The sequence below is a fragment of the Jaculus jaculus genome, chromosome 17 (assembly GCF_020740685.1).
Source record: "Jaculus jaculus isolate mJacJac1 chromosome 17, mJacJac1.mat.Y.cur, whole genome shotgun sequence".
NCBI lineage: Eukaryota > Metazoa > Chordata > Mammalia > Rodentia > Dipodidae > Jaculus > Jaculus jaculus.
Window position 1 is genome coordinate 57,079,203 of NC_059118.1, and position 18,477 is coordinate 57,097,679.

An 18,477-nucleotide genomic window follows, 5' to 3' on the forward strand; every position below is an offset into this window, starting at 1 on the left:
CACAGTGATCTTCCTACCTCTGCCTCCCGAGTGCTGGGATTAAAGGCGTGCGCCACCATGCCTGGCTTTAAGGTGGATTTTTTAAAGCAAGTAGAAGATGGAGCTAGGGAGATAGCTCAGGGGGCCAAGTGCTTGCCTAGCAAGCATGAGGTCCTGGGTCCAATCCCTAGAATACACTTAAAGAAACCGAGCATGGAGGCGCACGCCTGTAATCCCAGCATGGGGGAGATATAGAGAAGAGGATTGTTTACACTCACAGGCTAGCCAGTCTATCCTAGTTGGTGAGCTCTAGGCCAATGAGAGAACCTGTCTGGAAAAGGGATGGACAACATTCCTGAATATAACACCTGAGGTTGTCCCCTGACCTACACACACACACACACACACACACACACACACACACACACACACGTGAACACATATGTACATGTACTTACACATATACACTATATCCACCCCAAATTAAACAAGTAGGTTCTAAAATAGCAATTAAAAGTATATTATAGCAAATATGGAATCCAGTGCTATAGTCTTCTACTGTTGGTAACCAGCAGTATGTGTTGACCATGGTAGCTTGTGTTCTACCTTCATCCACACAGGCCTGTGTGCACCAGCATCTCACAGATGTGAGCAGTGTTTTGTGCTACAGTGTCAGTGGTGGGAGGAATTTCTCAGCTCCATCCTAATCCTATGAGACCCCTATTGCATATACATGCAGTTTATCATGAACCCAGAGGTTGTGGGTGGTGGGCCTGCTCGGAGGAGTGCCCCTGTGGGTCAGCTACAGTAACCCTGGGCACCTCCACCGCTGAGGTGCTCCACCTGTGTGTTATGGTTCCACAGCTCTGAAACTCGCACTGGAAACACAAGGCCCTGTGGAGAGCCTCTGCCTCCTCCCGTTTCCTCCCTGTGGGCCCTTAATGAATGCTTGTGGGTTGAATAAGTGGTTACACAAAAATCCATAATTACAACTTAATTCCTTTGCAGTCATATTTTACCACCTCGCAAGCTGCGCTGAGCATTGCAGTATGGTGCAAATGAGTCCAGATACATGGAATGGGACTTTGGATTTTGTGAATTTCACTCCTGGCTCAGCCACACACTAGGGTTGTGAATTTGGGCATGGTTGTGTGAAGGTGTGGCTTCGGGTTGAGGAACATGGGAATGAACTCTGCAGGTGATGGGGAAGGTGCAGTAAGACAACTTGGCAAAGCCCTTGGCCTGGGGCTTATATATGTGCTTCATGTTATACGTGTGAGTTGTTTTCATTTTCTTATTCCAGACTGGGCATTTAGACATCCATGTGCTTGGGCATGGAAAGTGTTTCCCAGGAGTTGCTAATGAGAGGAGGGTGGGTGTGGCCCTCAGGGAGCTGAGCCTGGGCCTCAACTGTCCTGGATATCTGTATCAGGGCCACCTGTATCTGATGCCACTTGCATCTGCCATCTATTTGTCTAAAACAGTGGACGTGTCACCTCATCGTAAGCTTGTTCTAAGCCCCGGGCAGGTCTGATAAGAGACTGATTTTCCAGGAGCTCCAGCTAGACTTGTCCCCTCCCAGAGCCTTCTCTGACCCTTGCTAGAGTAGCATGCTCCAATGATGTACAGGAAACCATGAGAGTCCTGTTGGGACTGGGAGCCCATGGGCTGGAGTCTGTCTTGTCCTCCACCGTAGCCTCTTCAAGGGCCTCACCGTAGCACATGGAAGAGAGAGTACTACATGAAATTCCTAGCCCACTTCTGCATCTGCCAGGTGGGGCTCTTGCTACCTGCATCTAGGCTGTGGCGGGTCCACAATGCCCAGATGTGCCCAGTTGTGAAGGAACTTCCTGTCATCTGACTAGGTTTCTGCCTTTAAAAACAGTCTTCCTTGTTTGCAAAGTTTTGCAAAAGAAAATTAAGTACCAGGACTGTCCCTAGCCAATACTGGGGACAACGCCACTGGTCTCCCTCTCTGTTTGTCAGCCTTGGATAACTAGGTTTGCCAAAATTCTCATCTCCCCCTCAGTGTGGACTGTTGTCATCTGGCACAGGGAAAATAAAGCACTGTTCCTTTAAGGGAAAGGACGCAGGAGAGAAGAAATAAGTAGGCATTGGGGGCTGAGGGAGGGGGAGGTGCCTGGATTTCGGGGTCAAGGGTCAGGCATCCCATCCACTCATCTTTAGGGCATAATTATTGCCCAGGGAAGTTGGTAACACACACCTTTTCAAGCATTAGCCACAGCCAAGATTGAGGTTTTTGTAATTTAGCCAGAGATCCCTTACTCTAGCTTCCCACAGCTACCTGAGCCTTCATTATATCCTAAGAGCACCTGACAGGTGTTGCATCAAATGCCCAGGCAACCCTTTGCCCTATATTTGTCCAGCCTGACCTCTCCTGATGGCCACCCACCCAGCCAGCAATGCCAGCCAGAATCTCTGCCTGGGGTAGGCGTGGCATTAAGTGAACCTGACGTTATCTGCAGTCCGTCCAGCCTCGTGTTGCGCTGATGGCCACGCAGCTGTATTTGGATTGTGCTGCCAAGAGCAGCGCGCCCTCAGCCCAGGGCCCCGGAAAGAGCGCTCCGAAGGTTCGTCCTCTGGTTTGAGTTGCAGTGACTTCGTTTTTGTCTTAGGCTTTTTTCCCTCGTGGTGGACTTCCAATTCAATGCTGCCTGCTCTTGGACATCTCAGGAAGCTGTGGGGCCACTCGTCACCCTCAACCCACAGAGGGTGTTTGTGCCAATGCAGGCTCCGAACCTACTTGAACTTCCAGTGTGAACCTTCCCTCTGCCTTGTGTTGTCACACTTACCTCCCTGCCTCGGGCTTGTTTGGGACTCTTGCAGGTTTTATTGGCATTTGTTAATGAGCTCAACTGGTGTTTGTGAACATCTGACTGTGGCTCTCTTACTCTACCCTCAAAGCAACGCTTGAAGTATTATGATTCCAACTTTATAGCTATGGGAACTGCCCTTCCCCAGGGTCCAGTGACTGGGGTCATGGTATTCACAAACCCAACTTCATTTCTCTTCTCTATCCAGTCAGTCATCACAAATCTTGGGTTGTTACTAGGCACTCGGTGCTTCCTGTGTGCCCAAATCAATCTCAGAAAAGAAATCATGTGGATGCCTGTGGTACCTGAGAATTTTAATTGCCGGCCACGGGAGCCACGGGGCTGCTTGTAGCACGATGGAGTTGTTGGAAAAGGTTTGCCCCTTTATGGATGTCTACAGGAGGCTGGGGAAACAGTGTTGGAAAACAAGCACCAAATAAAGGCATGGCATATGGAATGGCACAGGGACTGATCCCGCAGGGACTCCATCTGGCATGGACAGACGCAGTGGCTTGCAGTGGTGCTGGGCCGGGCATGTCTGAAGTCCCCCTCAGCATTCCTCTACCACCACAGCCTGGCAACTAGCTCTTGCAACTCCTCCTCCTCATGTACCATGCTTAGGTGGCATCCCTGTTTGGGCAAGCCTATGTATATGACCATGCCTACATTGCAAAGCTGCTGGGAAAACAGGCCACTGGGCGGGCTTTGCAAGGGCAGAAGCTGGGTCTCCTGTCAGGACCCTCAGGTGGAGCCTATCCCAACACAGCAGGAAGACAAAGGGCTGGGCAGACTCTCCCAATGGCAAACCTCCTCCACCTGGTCCCCAAGCATACACAGACACCTGATGATTACCCTGTAGATTACCTGTCATTTTCCAACGAGGATGACCTCTCTTTCAAGACTGCTCACAGACAATGTGGTTATAAATAAAAGCCCCCTGATTGAACAGCCTATTCAATCCCCACGGGTCCCAAGTGGAACAGGGATCTGGTGAGCGGTGGGAGGGGCTGGTGCCACAGAGCTGCTTGAGTTGAAGGAGGTAAGGCCTGCAGAGCCCTGGGCAATGGATAATGCTCCATCCCCTCTGGCTGAAGGGTGAGGATGAGATACTCCTTTGTGACTGAACTGGGAGCACAGGGCTGCTTTGCTTTCGGGGGCAGCCTTTGGCCGCCCCTGAGGTACTGTGGTTTCCACAAAGGCCAGTGTTGCTGGGGCTCTTAGATTGCTGAGCTGCTGTGAATGTGACCCCACTGTGGTTTTCCCACGATACTTTGCCTCTGGGGAAGCGAAGGCCATGGTTAGTCCAGCGATGCCTATCACCTGGGGCCAGGGTGGCAGGTGCCAGCTTGTGGAAGGCGGAGCTCTTAGAGTTCGTTTGTTGAGTGGCGAGAACTCTGTCACCACTCTGGCCAGTTTCCCCAACCACCCTCCTTCCTGATAATAATCTCAGTTGCTCTGGCCTGTCTGTTGCCGCGGATATGGAGCAATGAGGTGGCTGCCCGTAAGGAGAGAGTGGCTACCCTGTTCCCCATGCAGCCTCTGCTGCCTTCAGACACCATACTCTTCTTCCCCTCTCTTGCCATCTCAGTTCAATTCGGGGGTCCCAGGGCATCTCCGGGGCTGGGGAGCTCCAAGGCTCTGTTCGAATCCTTCCCCGTGCAGCTGTTGGAAGATGGAAAGCCGGAGGCCGGGAGCACTGGCCCTGCCACGCTCCTGCTGGTCTTGGCCAATCACAACCTCTGAGCCTCGGCTTCCCCATTGTGTAGAAACAGGGCAAGCGGCACCAGTGTGGCGCTTCCGCAAGCCCACGGGAAACCCCTGACTCCTAGCAGGCACCGAATGCCCTGAGTTCTCTTTGCTTCCTAATGTTCTTTCTGGCCCTGCCCAGCACTTGCATCCACTCTTACTGCCTGGAGAGAGCCTGGGATGGGGAAACAATCACCTTGATTACAAAGAGACAAATAATAGCTCTTTAAAAAAACCCAACACCCTAGAGTATCTCATTGAGAAAGAGCAGCAAAGGGAGGGGCAGGCATGGGGAGCAACGCTGGGGTGGCAGACAATGGAGGCCCCTCCTCTGGGAGGGTTTCTAGAACTCAGGGCAGGTGATGCAAATGCATTGACTGGTGAGAGTCACCGGAAGGCAATGTTCTAAGATGACGTCTGCCCCTCTGTCACTCCTGTGACTAGACTTTGGCTGGCTCCTAGCAGCAGGATATGTGGCATGGACACAAGTCCTGCTGAAGCTGCACAGTTAATTAGGAAAAACAGGTACCTCAGGCCTACAACCTCAAGAAACTGAACTTGGCCCACAGCTAAATGAGCTTGGAACAGACCCTTCCTCCAGGGGCTTGTGAAGCCTAACCAGGGGCCCAGTGAGCCCAGCTGGGCTGCAGACTTAAGAGTCTGAAACGATGCTCGTGTTTCTAAGTCTGTGGCAATGTAGTACAGAAGCAAGAGGAAACTAGTTGACAGGATGCTTTAGGAACTGGGACGCCCATGCAGACTGATGGCATGTATGTCATGTGCCACAGAAGATCACACAACACGATGCTGGGGACATTCCCTTCACCCTTGCGAATGCCCAGGCTCAAAGGAGCTGGCTGGTGACTTCCCAGTGGCATGACCTCGTTGTTACTCTAGCTTCCTGGAGAGCCAGAGGCAATGGAGTCGCATGGGGTCTGCCCTGAAGGAAAGTAAAGATGCTGTGCGCTAATCAGCTTCTCAATGCTGGGACAAAATACCGGACCAAAAGCATTTTAAGGGAGGAAGGGCTCATTTCCGCTTACTTCCGGGTTACAGTCCGTCGCAACAGGAGGAAGGGTGGCCGCTGGTCACATTCAGCATGATGAGGAAGCAGAGAGCGATGGATGTCGCTGCCCAGCCAGCTTGCTCCTTGCATTCAGTCCAGGACCTCAGCCCATGGGACTGTGCTACCCGCAGTGAAGGTGGGTCTTCCCACCTCGGTTAACCTAATCTAGACCAGCCCTCACAGGTGTGCAGAGGCTCACCTAACCTATATAATCCCTCACAGGTAAGTCTAGTCCCTGTTAAGTTGCCAGTGTAAAACCAGCACCGATGTATAGTGTTTTAGGGGGACAGTCGTGGCCATGAGAGGCTCACGTACTTGGTGGTAGTAATGCACATAAAATAGTGTGAGGAACCAATAAAGGCTCCTGTGTAAAAGAGAACTGGGGCAGCAGATTGGAATTGCTGGTGCGATGTGGGCTGGACTTGAGGTGGATCTGGTATGGAAAAGCAATTCAGTTTAGTCTCAAGTCCTGGCTCTGTCAGCTGTGCGCACTTCCTTTCATTGGTGGTGACCCTCTTTTAGAGATCATTGACGCCACCTGGGGCTGTAGCGAAGGCGCTGAATATGGGTCACCCCAATCCGTTTCCATCTCAAGTTCAAAATTAGGCTAGAAACTCAGTCAAGCTCCTCTGGGACTTGGGATGTCGCTCAGCTACGTCTGAAGTCTGAGCCTCCCCTCCACCCACCCTCTCTGCCCTGGTTTCTGACATCCGCTCACCACAGTCAGCCGCACGCGCTCTCTTCCCAGCCTTCTTTAGTGTTCTGTGTCACAGGCAGGGCCCCTGTGGGCCCATGAAACCATCGAGAATGGACGCATACAGCAGGGTGTGCAAAGAACAGTCATTAGTGCCTTAGGACAGGGTCACCAGAGGCAGTGCCATGAGGCCAGGCAGGCTCTGGGTTCATTGAGTCGTGATGAAGTCAAGCTGCGTATGCCCTCTGAGGCTCAATTTGCACATCTCTAGAGAGAGGACAGTGACACCATTCAGTCACACTTGTACTAAAACCAAACCTTTGTCTTTTTTTAATTATTAATTAGTTTTGTATTCAGCAAATACAGTCAGTTTGGTACCATTATTAGGCTCATCTGTGATTTACCCCCTCCCCTTTGCCCCTCCTTGTTGAGGCATATGGGTCATGCATTGTGGAGTTAGCCCTCAGTTATGGGTAGGATAAATGTCTCTGCATATCATGACCCAACATGTGGCACTGACATTCTTTCTGCCCCCTCTTCTGCAAAATTTTCCTGAGCCATGTTGGGATCATTTTTAGATAAAACTAGACCTTTGTCTTTGACTTGTCTCTAATTTTCCTTTTCTAGACTCTAGTTCTGATTGAACTGGACTTCAAGATAAATGCAAGCTTTTGTAAGCAATCCAGCTTTATAAAATTTTATTTATTTGCAACTAGAGGGGCGGGGAGGATAGCGAGGAAACAGAGGGAGAATGGGCACACCAGGGCCTCCAGCCACTGCAAATGAACTCCAGACGCATGCTCTCCCTTGTGCATCTGGCGTAATTACGTAGGTCCTGGGGAATCGAACCTGGAATCACAGGCAAGTGCCTTAACCACTAAGCCATCTTTGCAGCCCCCAGTAGTCCAGTTCTAATGGTTTCTCAAGTCCCACTAAGCACCTTTACTTAGAACATCTCCCAAATGGGACATCATGTGACTGAAAAGCGAGCATCTCACTGTTGAGTGGGCAAACATCTGCACATGCTGAAAGTCACTGTTTGAGCAGCGTTCTTCCATGGCCCGGGTGCTTGGACCGTCCCTCCTTTCTGTCCCAGTGTATTGTTGCAAATTCTGGAATCACTGGGAACTTCTGTTCATCCACCTTACTCATTGATTGGTCCCAGTGCCTTGGAGTATTGAAGGGGCAGAGTATCAGTGAAGATAATGAGCAGAGATATAGAGAAAGGCTTGCCTACCCTCTGTAAGTAGAAGGAAGGAAAGAGACAAGGAGCCTATCTGATGGGATGTCTGCACTCCCTTCCTTCCCCCGCCCCCACCAATCTGCTGGGATAGCTGGAGGACCAGCATCCCTTTCGGCTTCTGGAAGATAAGGTCTGTCAACACAAGTGAGAAGGATGGAGGAAGGTGGGAAGATAGTCTTCTCCTCAGAATCTTCCACTCTGGTTCTGTAAGAGTGGGCTACTTGGAAATGCCCAGCAGGGAGGCATGCTTTGAAGCCACAGTCCTGCTCGGCTAGTGATGGCTGTGGTCTCTGGGTGGCTGCCACCCTCCAGGCTCCCAAGGGTGGCTGTGTAATCAGGGGAGGCTTTGTGGGTGAGCAGAGTGTTGTATCTTTCCCCAGAGGCAGTAATGGGAACCTCTTTGCCCAGCCTTTCAGTGTTGTGCTTTGTTGTTTTTGGTTTTTAGAGGTAGGGTCTCCCTCTAGCCCAGGCTGACCAGGAATTCACTGTGTAGTGTCAGGGTGGCCTTGAACTCACAGTGATCAAGTGTTGGGATTAAAGATGTGTGCCACCGCGCCCAGCGTTTCATTGCGTTTTCATGAAGTATGAGCACATAGATGTTCTGAGCTGTCCCGGTGGTGAGACCTGAGCCCAGAGGATGGGAGGGGAGCAGCTGTTTCTCCTGGGGGGGCCCTCAGGAGGATGCCACACTGCTTCTGGTATTATTTCAAAGTTTGGATGATGAGCAGAACCCCTGCCTTCCTTAGACCCCCTCACCCATCCGAAGTCTCCTACTCATCTCCTGCGGCTCCACCTTCAGCTCCATGTGTAGCTGGAGAGGTTGCCCCCTTGGAAGGCCCTTAGCTCTCACTTTATTTGCTGAGTTCTTGTGCCCTCCTGCAAATAGGTGTGTGGTCTATGTATAGGAGAGTTACAAAGACTTACCTAAGAGGCCCTGGCCTATTCTTGGTGTGTTCTTGCCCTCCACCCATGGCCACACAGTATCAATTGGACAAATGTGATACTATCCCAAGACAACCACTTCTGGGCACAGGGACAGATCCCTCAGTGGAGTTATCTGAGCTTGAAGTTGTGGGGTGATAGCTCCCAGTCCTTAGAGGGGAACAACAGGGTGACAGGCATGCATCACAGGCACAGCATGTGCCCAGAAAACTCACCCGTTCTTCTCCATTCCTGTGAGCACCGAAGACTTTGCTGGAATTCTCCCAGCACTCCGGAAGTGGTTGGAGCTTGGCAAAACACAAGACGCTTTTTCTTAGCACTTCCCCCCACTCTGCATTCCGTTTTGCACTGCCTGTGTTCAGAGAGAGAGATGGAATCCACGTGTTCCAAGTGCCTTTGCCAAATTCTCCACATACGATTTTCTAGGACAGTGTTGGAAGTCCCAACGGCCTGGATCCTCCACCTTAAAAGGAGGGCACCACGTTTTGCCACAAGATAATGGAAACGTGAAGCCTAGAATATGTGTGGTGCAGTATCCCATGAGGTGCAAGGATGCTGGGCTGTAGGAGAGGCTTCCCCATCCTTTCCATAGAATGTTACCAGGAGAGAGAAGGCACAGACTGTGGCCTTGGGATGAGCAAGGTGAGCCCAGAGCAGATGGCCCTCATGAAGAGGTACCAGGTGGTCCAGGCCTGAGATCCCAGCTGTTTAGGAGTCTGAGGCAGGAGGATCACAAATGCCAGCTCAGCTTGGGCTACAGAGTATGTTAAATTTAAGCTGGGCAATTTAACCAGAACCTGTTTCAAAAGGTGTCTAGGGGAATCGGCAGTAAGTCAGTGGTAAAGTACCTGCCTAGCTTGTGTGAGGTTCTGCGTTCGATCCCCAGCACCACAAAAAAGGAATTACAGTTGCAGCAGGAATATATAGATAGCACTGCCAGAGCCTCTGTAGCTGGTCAAGTTCAGGGTCAACAGGACTTTCACCAGCTCCTGTGGTAAGGATTGGGACAGGCCATGAGAGCTGGGAGCTGCCAGTCTACGAGACACTCTGGTGAGAAATCTTTGAGTGGTGCCTTTCAAAGGTCTTCCTGTCTCATTTGAGTTTTAAAACAAGCAAGCAAGCAAAAACTACCAGTGTTCATTTTTCTGATCATAGCATTAGAAGCTTTCTGGATTTTGTTTGTTTGTGGTTTTGGCTTTTGAAACATGATCTCACTCTAGCTCCACCTGATCTGGAATTCACTCTGTAGCCCAGGCTGGCCTTGAACTCATGGTGATCCTTTTACCGCAGCCTCCAGAGTGAGTGCTGGAATTAAAGGCATGTGCCACCTCATCTGGTAAGAAACTTTTTTTTTTTCAGGCAAGCCCAACTTGCCTTTTTAAAAAAATTATTTTTTTTAGCCGGGCATGGTGGGGCACACCTTTAACCCCAGTACTTGGGAAACAGGTAGGAGGATCGCGATGAGTTCGAGGCCACCCTGAGACTACATAGTGAATTCCAGGTCAGCCTGGGCTAGAGTGAAATCCTACCTTGAAAAGCCAAAAATGTATGTATGTATGTGTATGTGTGTATGTATGTGTATGTGTGTGTGTGTGTATAATTTTTTTAATTGACAACTTTTATAACTATTGATAATAACCCATGGTAATTCCCTCCCTCTTCTCACTTTCCCCTTTGCAACTCCATGCTCCATCATATCCCCTCCCCCTCTCAATCAGTCTCTCTTTTATTTTGATGTCAGCATCTTTTCCTCCTATTACGATGGTCTTGTATAGGTAATGTCAGGTACTGGGAGGTCTTGGGTATCCAGGCCTTTTTGTGTCTGGAGGTGCACATTGTAAGGAGTCCTACCCTTCCTTTGACTCTTACATTCTTTATGCCACCTCTTCTGCAATGGACCCTGAGCCTTGGATGGTGTGATAGAGATGTTTTAGTGCTGAGCACTCCTCTGTCACTTCTCGGCACCATGGTGCCTTCTGAGTCATCTCAAGGTCACCATTTAAAGGAGAAGTTTCTCTAACCAAAAGTGAAAGTAGCATTAATACATGGGTATGAACATTAATAGAAGTGCTTATCAGGCAGTCTAGTGAGCATAATATATACATTTAGCCAGATATCAGCAGACATTATGCTCCTAGGGTTCATGACTGCCCCATCATAGGCTTTCAGTATCAGGCATGTATTCCTTCCCATGGAGCGGGCCTCCAGTCCAACTAGAGGGCAGTTGGTTTCCCCCATAACAGACATGCCACTATTGTACCTGTCGGCTCATTTGGCCTGGCTGGCCAAATTTAAGGCTTGCAGTGTTCACTGTTGAGTATATCCAATGGTGATTTCTCTCTCTCCCATTGAACTGCTTGCAGCATAGCTTTTTCCAGCTTTCTGTCAGCTGGTCTACACGGAGGAGGTTTTCAGCTCAGCTCCAACAGGATTTCTCAGTGACTTTCAGCCCAAGTATGTGGAGTCTTCAGCAATAGGGTCTTACCATCTATTCCTGGTGGGAAACCAAGGGCCTTGGCAACGGCCTATAATGTTTTGAGGCCATCAGGGACCCTCCTGGCCAACAACTCACTGGAAGGTATCCCATCCCTGGAACTGAGAATTTTCTATTAACAATCTATGGCTTCTGAGTGTTCCATTGTCCAAAAAGGTAGGTTTCCATATGACTTATTTATACCCTCTTAGATTTTGAGTAGCTCTCTCCCAACATTTCCTTTAGTCAATCTCTTCCCTTGACCTCACTTGGGCCTTTTCACCGCCATTAATCTGTTCTTCTACTTACATATACATATTATCATCTACTAAGTCCCTCCCTCCTTTTCTATTCCCTTTATATCCCCTTTCTAGCTTACTGCAGACTGGCCTTTTTTTATGAGAAAGAGCAAGAGAGAGAATTGGAACTCCAGCCACTATAATCAATCTCCAGACATGTGCGCCACCCTGTGTGCATGTGTGACCTTGTACTTGCCTCACCTTGTGATTCTGGCTTACATGGGATCTGGGAGTTAAACATGGACCCCTAGGCTTCTCAGGCAATTGCTTTAACCAGCAAGCTATCTCTCTAACCCAAAAAAGTTATTTTTTTGTTTTGTTTTGTTTTTCAAGGTAGGTAGCCCAGGCTGACCTGGAGTTTACTGTGTAGTCTCAGGTTAACCTTGGACTCATGGCAACCCTCCCACACCAGCTTCCTGAGTGCTGGGATTAAAGGCATGAGCCACCACACCCAGCTTCAAGAAACTATTTTTAAATGCTATGAAGAACATAAAACATCCTGGGACTGGTAGTGTAGCTGAGCGACAGAACACGAGCTTGAATTGTGGGAGGCCCTGGCTTGAATGCCCAGCAGTGCAACAGAAAAAACCAATGATGATCCTACAGATGGGAGTTAGCCAGCTGTAAACATGCCGAGGTCTTCCCGCCCCACACGCCTCTTTGTCTAAGGAGAGTTGAGATCATAGTGTGTCTATGAACACAGCCCATTTCACATACCATTGCATCATGATCTTCTCGCTCACTGTTGGGGTCTCTATAGGCACCTTCTCCTGTCGAGGCTGCACAATATTCTATTGTACAGTTACACTCCAGTTGTTGTGGGTTTTTCTTAACCCATTGGGCATTTATAAATAACATTCGCCAAAGCACCTTTGGGCAGAAAACTGCGCTTTACATTTCAGATTATTTCCTTTCTGACAGATCCCTGGAAATTTCTTTCTTCCTTTTTTTTTTAGGATAGGAGTATATGTAAAGGTGTTGCCAAACCAAACCTGTCTGTGAAGCATGAATGTCACAAAAAACTGCAGGCAGAGTGGTGGAGCCAGGTGATGATGTTTGTGGAGGTCCGGGTGTGGGTAGGACAGGCTTGCTGTGGGCATGGGAAGACTTAAGACTGAACTTTACTCTTGAGGGCAGCGTGAAACCACACCCCACTTCAACAGCCCAAAGGAAGTGGTGTCTTTGTCGTGCAGACCCGTGCAGGAGTTTCGGGGTGGGTGGCATGTGTGTAAATTCACCTTACATTTTCTGGAGTATTCACCTGAATGTTCTCTTACACTGAGCTGCAAGGAATCACCCATTCACTGATCCTTTCAGGGTGGAGGAGGAAGTGGATTGTGTGTTTTGTTTTTTTTGTACTTATTCTATTATAGTTTTCATAATAGGAAAAAAAGTTTTTAAAACTTGTTTCATATGTCCAGTAGGGTACCCTAAAGAGTTGGCAGTCAAGGGGCTGAAGAAATGGCTTAGCTGTTAAGGCATTTGTTTGCAAAGCCAAAGGACCAGGTTTTATTCTCCAGAGACCCACATAAGCCAGATGCACAAGAGGGCGCATGCGTCTGGAGTTTGTTTGCAGTGGCTGGAGGCCCTGGTACACCCATTCTCTCTCCCGCCCCCACCTCTTTCTCTCAAGTAAACAAAATAAAAATTTAAAAGAAGAAAGTGTTGGCAGTGAAGCTGGGCATGGTGGCACACTCCTTTATTTCCAGCACTCAGGAGGCAGAGGTAGGTGAGTTCAAGGCTACCCTGAGACTATGTAGTGAGTTCCAGGTCCTCCTGGACTACAATGAAACTCTACCTCGAAAAACCAAAACAAAACAAAACAAGAGTTGGCAGTCAGGGGTCCTGGCTTGGGGGCCTTGAGTAGGTAGAACAGAAGCCAGAGCCTGCAGCCCAAAGGTGTGAGGCCGAGCTCAGCCTTATGTGCCAGCTGTCTGTGCACTGAGCTACCAGTCTGCATGTAAATCTGTCCCAGCAACACCAGCCTGGCACCTTTGAGATCATAGGTGCAGGTGCATGACACGGTCCACCTGGATGCTAGGAGCTAAAATGCTTCTCACTGCCATGCATGGTCACAAGGGACTGGCAAGTGAAAGTGGGCAGTCTTTATGCTCCAGGCTCTTGTTCAGGGGTAGAACTAGGTGTGCATGGGAGCTTACGGCTGGCACTTGTGTTTCTTTTCTCCAAATTATGCCAATCACTTCCAATGGGGAAATGAAGGCTCGTGTGCTAAGCTGTCTAGCGTTTCCCTAGCCAGACCTATGACTGCAGTATGTTGCAGTCAGGTTTGCATTGCTGGCAGAAATCACCCGACCAAGAGCAGCTTGTGGTGGGGGAAAATGATGGCATGAGCAGAGGGTGGATGTCCTCCGCTCCCCAGCCAACACCAGGTAGACAACAGGACAGTGTGCCAAACACTGGCAGGGGGAAACTGGCTATAACACCCATAAGCCTGTCCCCAACAATACACTGCCTCTAGAAGGCGTTAATTCACAAATCTCCATCAGCTGGGAACCTAGCATTCAGAACACCTGAGTTTATGAAGGACATCTGAATCAAACCACTACACAGAATAGCCACAAAAGCCTCTGGTAGCTTGTTACAAGAGTTGGTCAAATACACAGTCTGGACAGGAGGACTGGAGTGTGTGACTCATCACTCTAGTTCCCTCTTCTACAGCTGGAATGCCCAGGTCTTCATGTGAGGGTCAATATACAGCAGGCTGTAGCTTGACTCAGTAGCCCTTCATCTGCTTACCTGCTGTATACATCTTATCTGGCACTTATCTTTACTTTAAAAAAGTTTACAGGGGCTGGAGAGATGGATGAGTGGTTAAAGTCACTTACTCGTAAAACCTGAAGGCCTGGGTTCGATTCCCCAGTTCCCACGTAGAGTCAGGTACACAAAGTGGTGCATTGCATCTGGAATTTGTGTGCAGTGTTAGGAGGCCCTGGCACACCCATACTCATTCACCCTCTCTCTCAAACAAACAAATAAAAATAATTAGCTTAAAGTTCCATTTGGCTGCTTCTCCAGGTCCAACAGAGTTGTTTTTCTCCAGCTCTGACTCCTGGCTTCAGCAGATTGGATCCCTTTCTCTTACACTATCACACGCCTTCCCTTTGATCCTTTGTTTGCCCAGGACCCACTTAGTGTGTAAAGGGCTCCAAGAAGCATCTTGCAGCACCCTGTAATTTATGCACCCATTACCTTCTTATTGGGTTTGAGATCCACTGGCCCAAATCAACAAACCCTACCCAGAGGCGCATGGAGGGAGGAGGGGAGAGCCACTTCAAAAACCTGCAATGAATCCTGGTTGTTTATAGGAAGAGAAAGACATTCAACAAACACATTAGTGGCCACTTCCAGCTTTAGTCCAGGATGTATAATAAACAATCCACATAAAACTTCAAATATCCTGGCGGGCGGGGCACAGTGAGACAGCCAAGCACTGAGACCTTCGGAGTCCTGTTAAGACCCTCTTGGGCTGAGTGAGGTAGGGTGAGGTCCAGGCCGGCCTGGGCTTCGGTGTGTGAGCCTGCCCCCCCCCCAAAAGAAACTCTGCTTCACAATCAGGCTCTCCAGGCCAGGGCTTAAATTTATACAACCTGGTTCTACACAGATACTGCTTTTCTCTCTATACTGGGTATGCTGTTTTTTTTTGGTTTTGTTTATCAAGGTAGGGTCTCACTCTAGCCCAGGCTGACCGAGTTCGAGGCCACCCTTAGACTAGTGAATTCCAGGTCAGCCTGGACTAGAGCAAGACCCGCCCTTGAAAAAACCAAAAAAAAAAAAAAAAAAAAAAGTTGTGTATAAACAAAAAAGACCTTTTACATATAAGGGGTTTTTTGTTTGTTTTTGTTTTTTGTTTTTCGAGATAGGGTCTCCCTGTAGACCAGGCTGACCTGGAATTCACTGTCATCTCAGGGTAGCCTCCAACTCATGGCGATCCTCCTATCTCTGCCTCCCGAGTGCTGGGATTTAAGGCATGTGCCACCACGCCCAGCTCATAGAAGATTATTTTACCAACATATATGTTACATATAAAAAGATATCATTTAATAAAGTCACCTGACATGCTGTGTATAAATATTTCAAAAATAAGCAGAGTTGTTATACCATTATAGAATGGTATACACTTACAAAAATATCAAATCATTTTATGTATGTGCACATTAAAAATATTTTGAAGGGCTGGGGAGATGGCTCAGCAGTTAAAGGCTTTTGCCTGTAAAGCCTGTTGGCTTAGGTTCAATCCCCCATTACCCACATAAAGCCAGATATACAACATGGTGCCCGTGTCTGGAGTTGGTTTTGGACAGCAAGAGACATTGGTGCACTACCCACCCCATAAGTAAATATATTTTAAAAAAAATTTGATCAGGAGGCAGAGGTAGGAGGATTGCCATGAGTTTGAGGCCACTCTGAGACTACATAGTTAATTCCAGGTCAGCCTGGACCACAGCAAGACCCTGCCTTGAAAAACCAAAAGAAAAAATAATTGAAAATATGGTCTATATAAATATATTAAATAAATCTTATTTCTTAGCAAGCAAACACCCTTAACTGAGCCATCTCCCCAGCCCAGTAAATCTTACTTTTTAGATCAATACCAGGGATCAGTTACTTAATGTTAAAATTAGTTCAACTTGCATATTAAAAATAATGTTGAAGTGTGTAGGGTCTGCTTTTTGGTGGTGCTGGAGATAGAAGTCAGGGACTTGTGCATGCTAGGAAATAGGTTGTACACTTCCATAGGTAAAAGAAGTGAGAGAATAGTCTGAAAACACAAGGGGCTCTCTGCTGGGGTGGCTCCGATGGCCACAGCTCCCCCTAGCGGCCCCTCCACGCAGTGCACTGATTTGTCCTTGTTCCTGCCCGCAGGCATTGGGAAGAACGTCATCTGTGACCGCACGGCCACGCCTCTGGACGCCTTCCGCATGATGTCCGCAGCCCACTACTACCCCAAGCTCATGAGCATCATGGGCAACGTGCTGCGCTTCCTGCCGGCCTTCGTGCGCATGAAGCAGCTGATCGAGGAGGGCTACGTGGGCGAGCTGCTGGTGTGCGAGGTGCAGGTGCACGGCGGCAGCCTGCTGGGCAAGAAGTACAACTGGAGCTGCGACGACCTGATGGGCGGCGGCGGCCTGCACTCGGTGGGCACCTACATTATCGACCTGCTCACCTTCCTCACGGGCCAGAAGGCCATCAAGGTCCATGGGCTGCTCAAGACCTTTGTCAAGCAGACAGACCACATCAAGGGCATCCGTCAGATCACCAGCGATGACTTCTGCACCTTCCAGATGGTGCTGGAGGGCGGTGTGTGTTGCACGGTCACCCTGAACTTCAACGTGCCCGGAGAGTTCAAGCAGGACGTAACCGTGGTGGGCTCGGCCGGGCGCCTCTTGGCGGTGGGCACCGACCTGTATGGGCAGCGCAACAGCGCCCCGGAGCAGGAGCTGCTGCTGCAGGACTCCACGCCCGTGAGCAACTCCCTGCTACCCGAGAAGGCCTTCAGCGACATCCCGTCGCCCTACCTGCGCGGCACCATGAAGATGATGCAGGCGGTGCGCCAGGCCTTCCAGGACCAGGAGGACCGGCGCACGTGGGATGGGCGGCCACTCACCATGGCCGCCACCTTCGACGATTGCCTGTATGCGCTGTGTGTCGTGGACACCATCAAGAGATCCAGCCAGACGGGCGAGTGGCAGAAGATTGCCATCATGACCGAGGAGCCTGAGCTGAGTCCGGCCTATCTGATCAGCGAGGCCATGCGCAGGAGCAGGATGTCCCTCTACTGTTAGCGCAGCCTGGCGACCCGGAGGACTTGGGCGTTATGTATGGTGCCCTGCCAAGGGCGAAATGCGCAGGGGAGGGGGTGCCCACACGACACGTGACAAGGGATCCCCAGTATACGGAAGAGGGCCCCAGCCAAGAGTGTTGGTACAGGGGCTGTGGAATTCAAGAGGGCATGCCATCCTGGAGCTGTCCCCTGCTGGGTCTTTGCATGAGAGGGAGGAGGTTGAGAAGCGCTTCTGTTGCCCATTACTGTGAGAAGCACGGAGGGGCGCCTCCCTCCCTACCTCATCCATCCACATACCTTGCTTGGCCTCCTCTGCACAGCCAAAGGGCCCAGCCAGTCCAGGCACTGTATCAGAGCCAGCTCAGTGGGAGCCAGGCTCCTCTCCGGCGCCCCTTCTCGCCTCCAAGGAGGAACTGCACAAGTCTCCATTAAGCTTGTTGATTTGGGAAGAAGCGGAAGTGGGTTGGGCTCCTGAGAAAGTTCAGGAAGCACTTTGTGTTCTACTTAAAGGGTCTGAAGGGAGAGTCCTTGTTAGCAAAGCCTGCAGCATCCTTGATTGCCCTTCCTCCTAGGAAGCACTAGGCGTGGCTAGCTGGCTCTCGGCCCTTCAGCTGGTGTGCTGACCACCACTGGAGGGCAGAGACCAAGAGTCCTCTGCCTCCGACCAGGTGAGGCAGAGCATGCCGTGGCAGAGTGGCTGCAAGGAGTGAGGGTGCAGCCAGTAGAAAGGGGCTCACAGTGGGCTTCCCGGGCACTGCCAGGAATACCATACCCAGTTTGGGCTTGGCCCTGGGTTCCTGTGCCGTGCTCCCGGACCGGGGACAGCTACCGGCCTGTGTCACAGTGTGAACTTCCGAAACGGAAGAGAAAACATGCCCCGTCCCAGAGTTGCTTTGGGCCCTAGCCCCCATCTTTCCTACCAAGCTGAGGAAAGACTTTTAGGAGAGCACCCCTCCCCCAGCTCGGTGGGTTTAAAAGGGTTCACTTCAGGTTCACTCAGAATTGAGGCTCATTTCCTTACCTTTGACTTTCAAGATCCGACTCCTGGAGACTTTTGGAATAGGGATTAAACAAAAGGAAGCGCCTGAGCGTACTTTTCAGTGTTTCTTAAATGGGTTTAGGGCCCTTGGTGAGGGGTACACAGGTAGAGAAGGCTGCTGTTGGAAAAATATCGTTTTCACTTGCTGTCTGGTCTCCTTTGTCATGTTATCGTCTATTTACAGGGGTGTCAGTAGAAAGGACCCACCACAAGCTCAGAGCGGGCTGCGATGGAACCAGTGGTCCCCACCTCCCTTACACAAATGTCCGCCTATCGTCACATGTCACTAAAATCATTTTTAAAAAGAATTCTAAACTTCAGGTCTGACCTTAAAAACAATAGCAAGTCAAGTACATTTT

At 49.9% G+C, this 18,477-nt stretch overlaps 1 protein-coding gene across 1 annotated transcript in view; it reads left to right on the forward strand.

Annotated features, from left to right (window-relative positions):
- The window catches only part of Gfod1 (glucose-fructose oxidoreductase domain containing 1), a 119,541-nt gene extending 101,064 nt beyond the window's left edge, over positions 1–18,477 (forward strand). Inside the window, exon 2 of the mRNA XM_004667945.2 lies at positions 16,161–18,477. Coding sequence (XP_004668002.1) covers positions 16,161–17,080 — 920 coding nt within the window. The 3' untranslated portion in view covers positions 17,081–18,477. The remainder of the gene's footprint in view (positions 1–16,160) is intronic.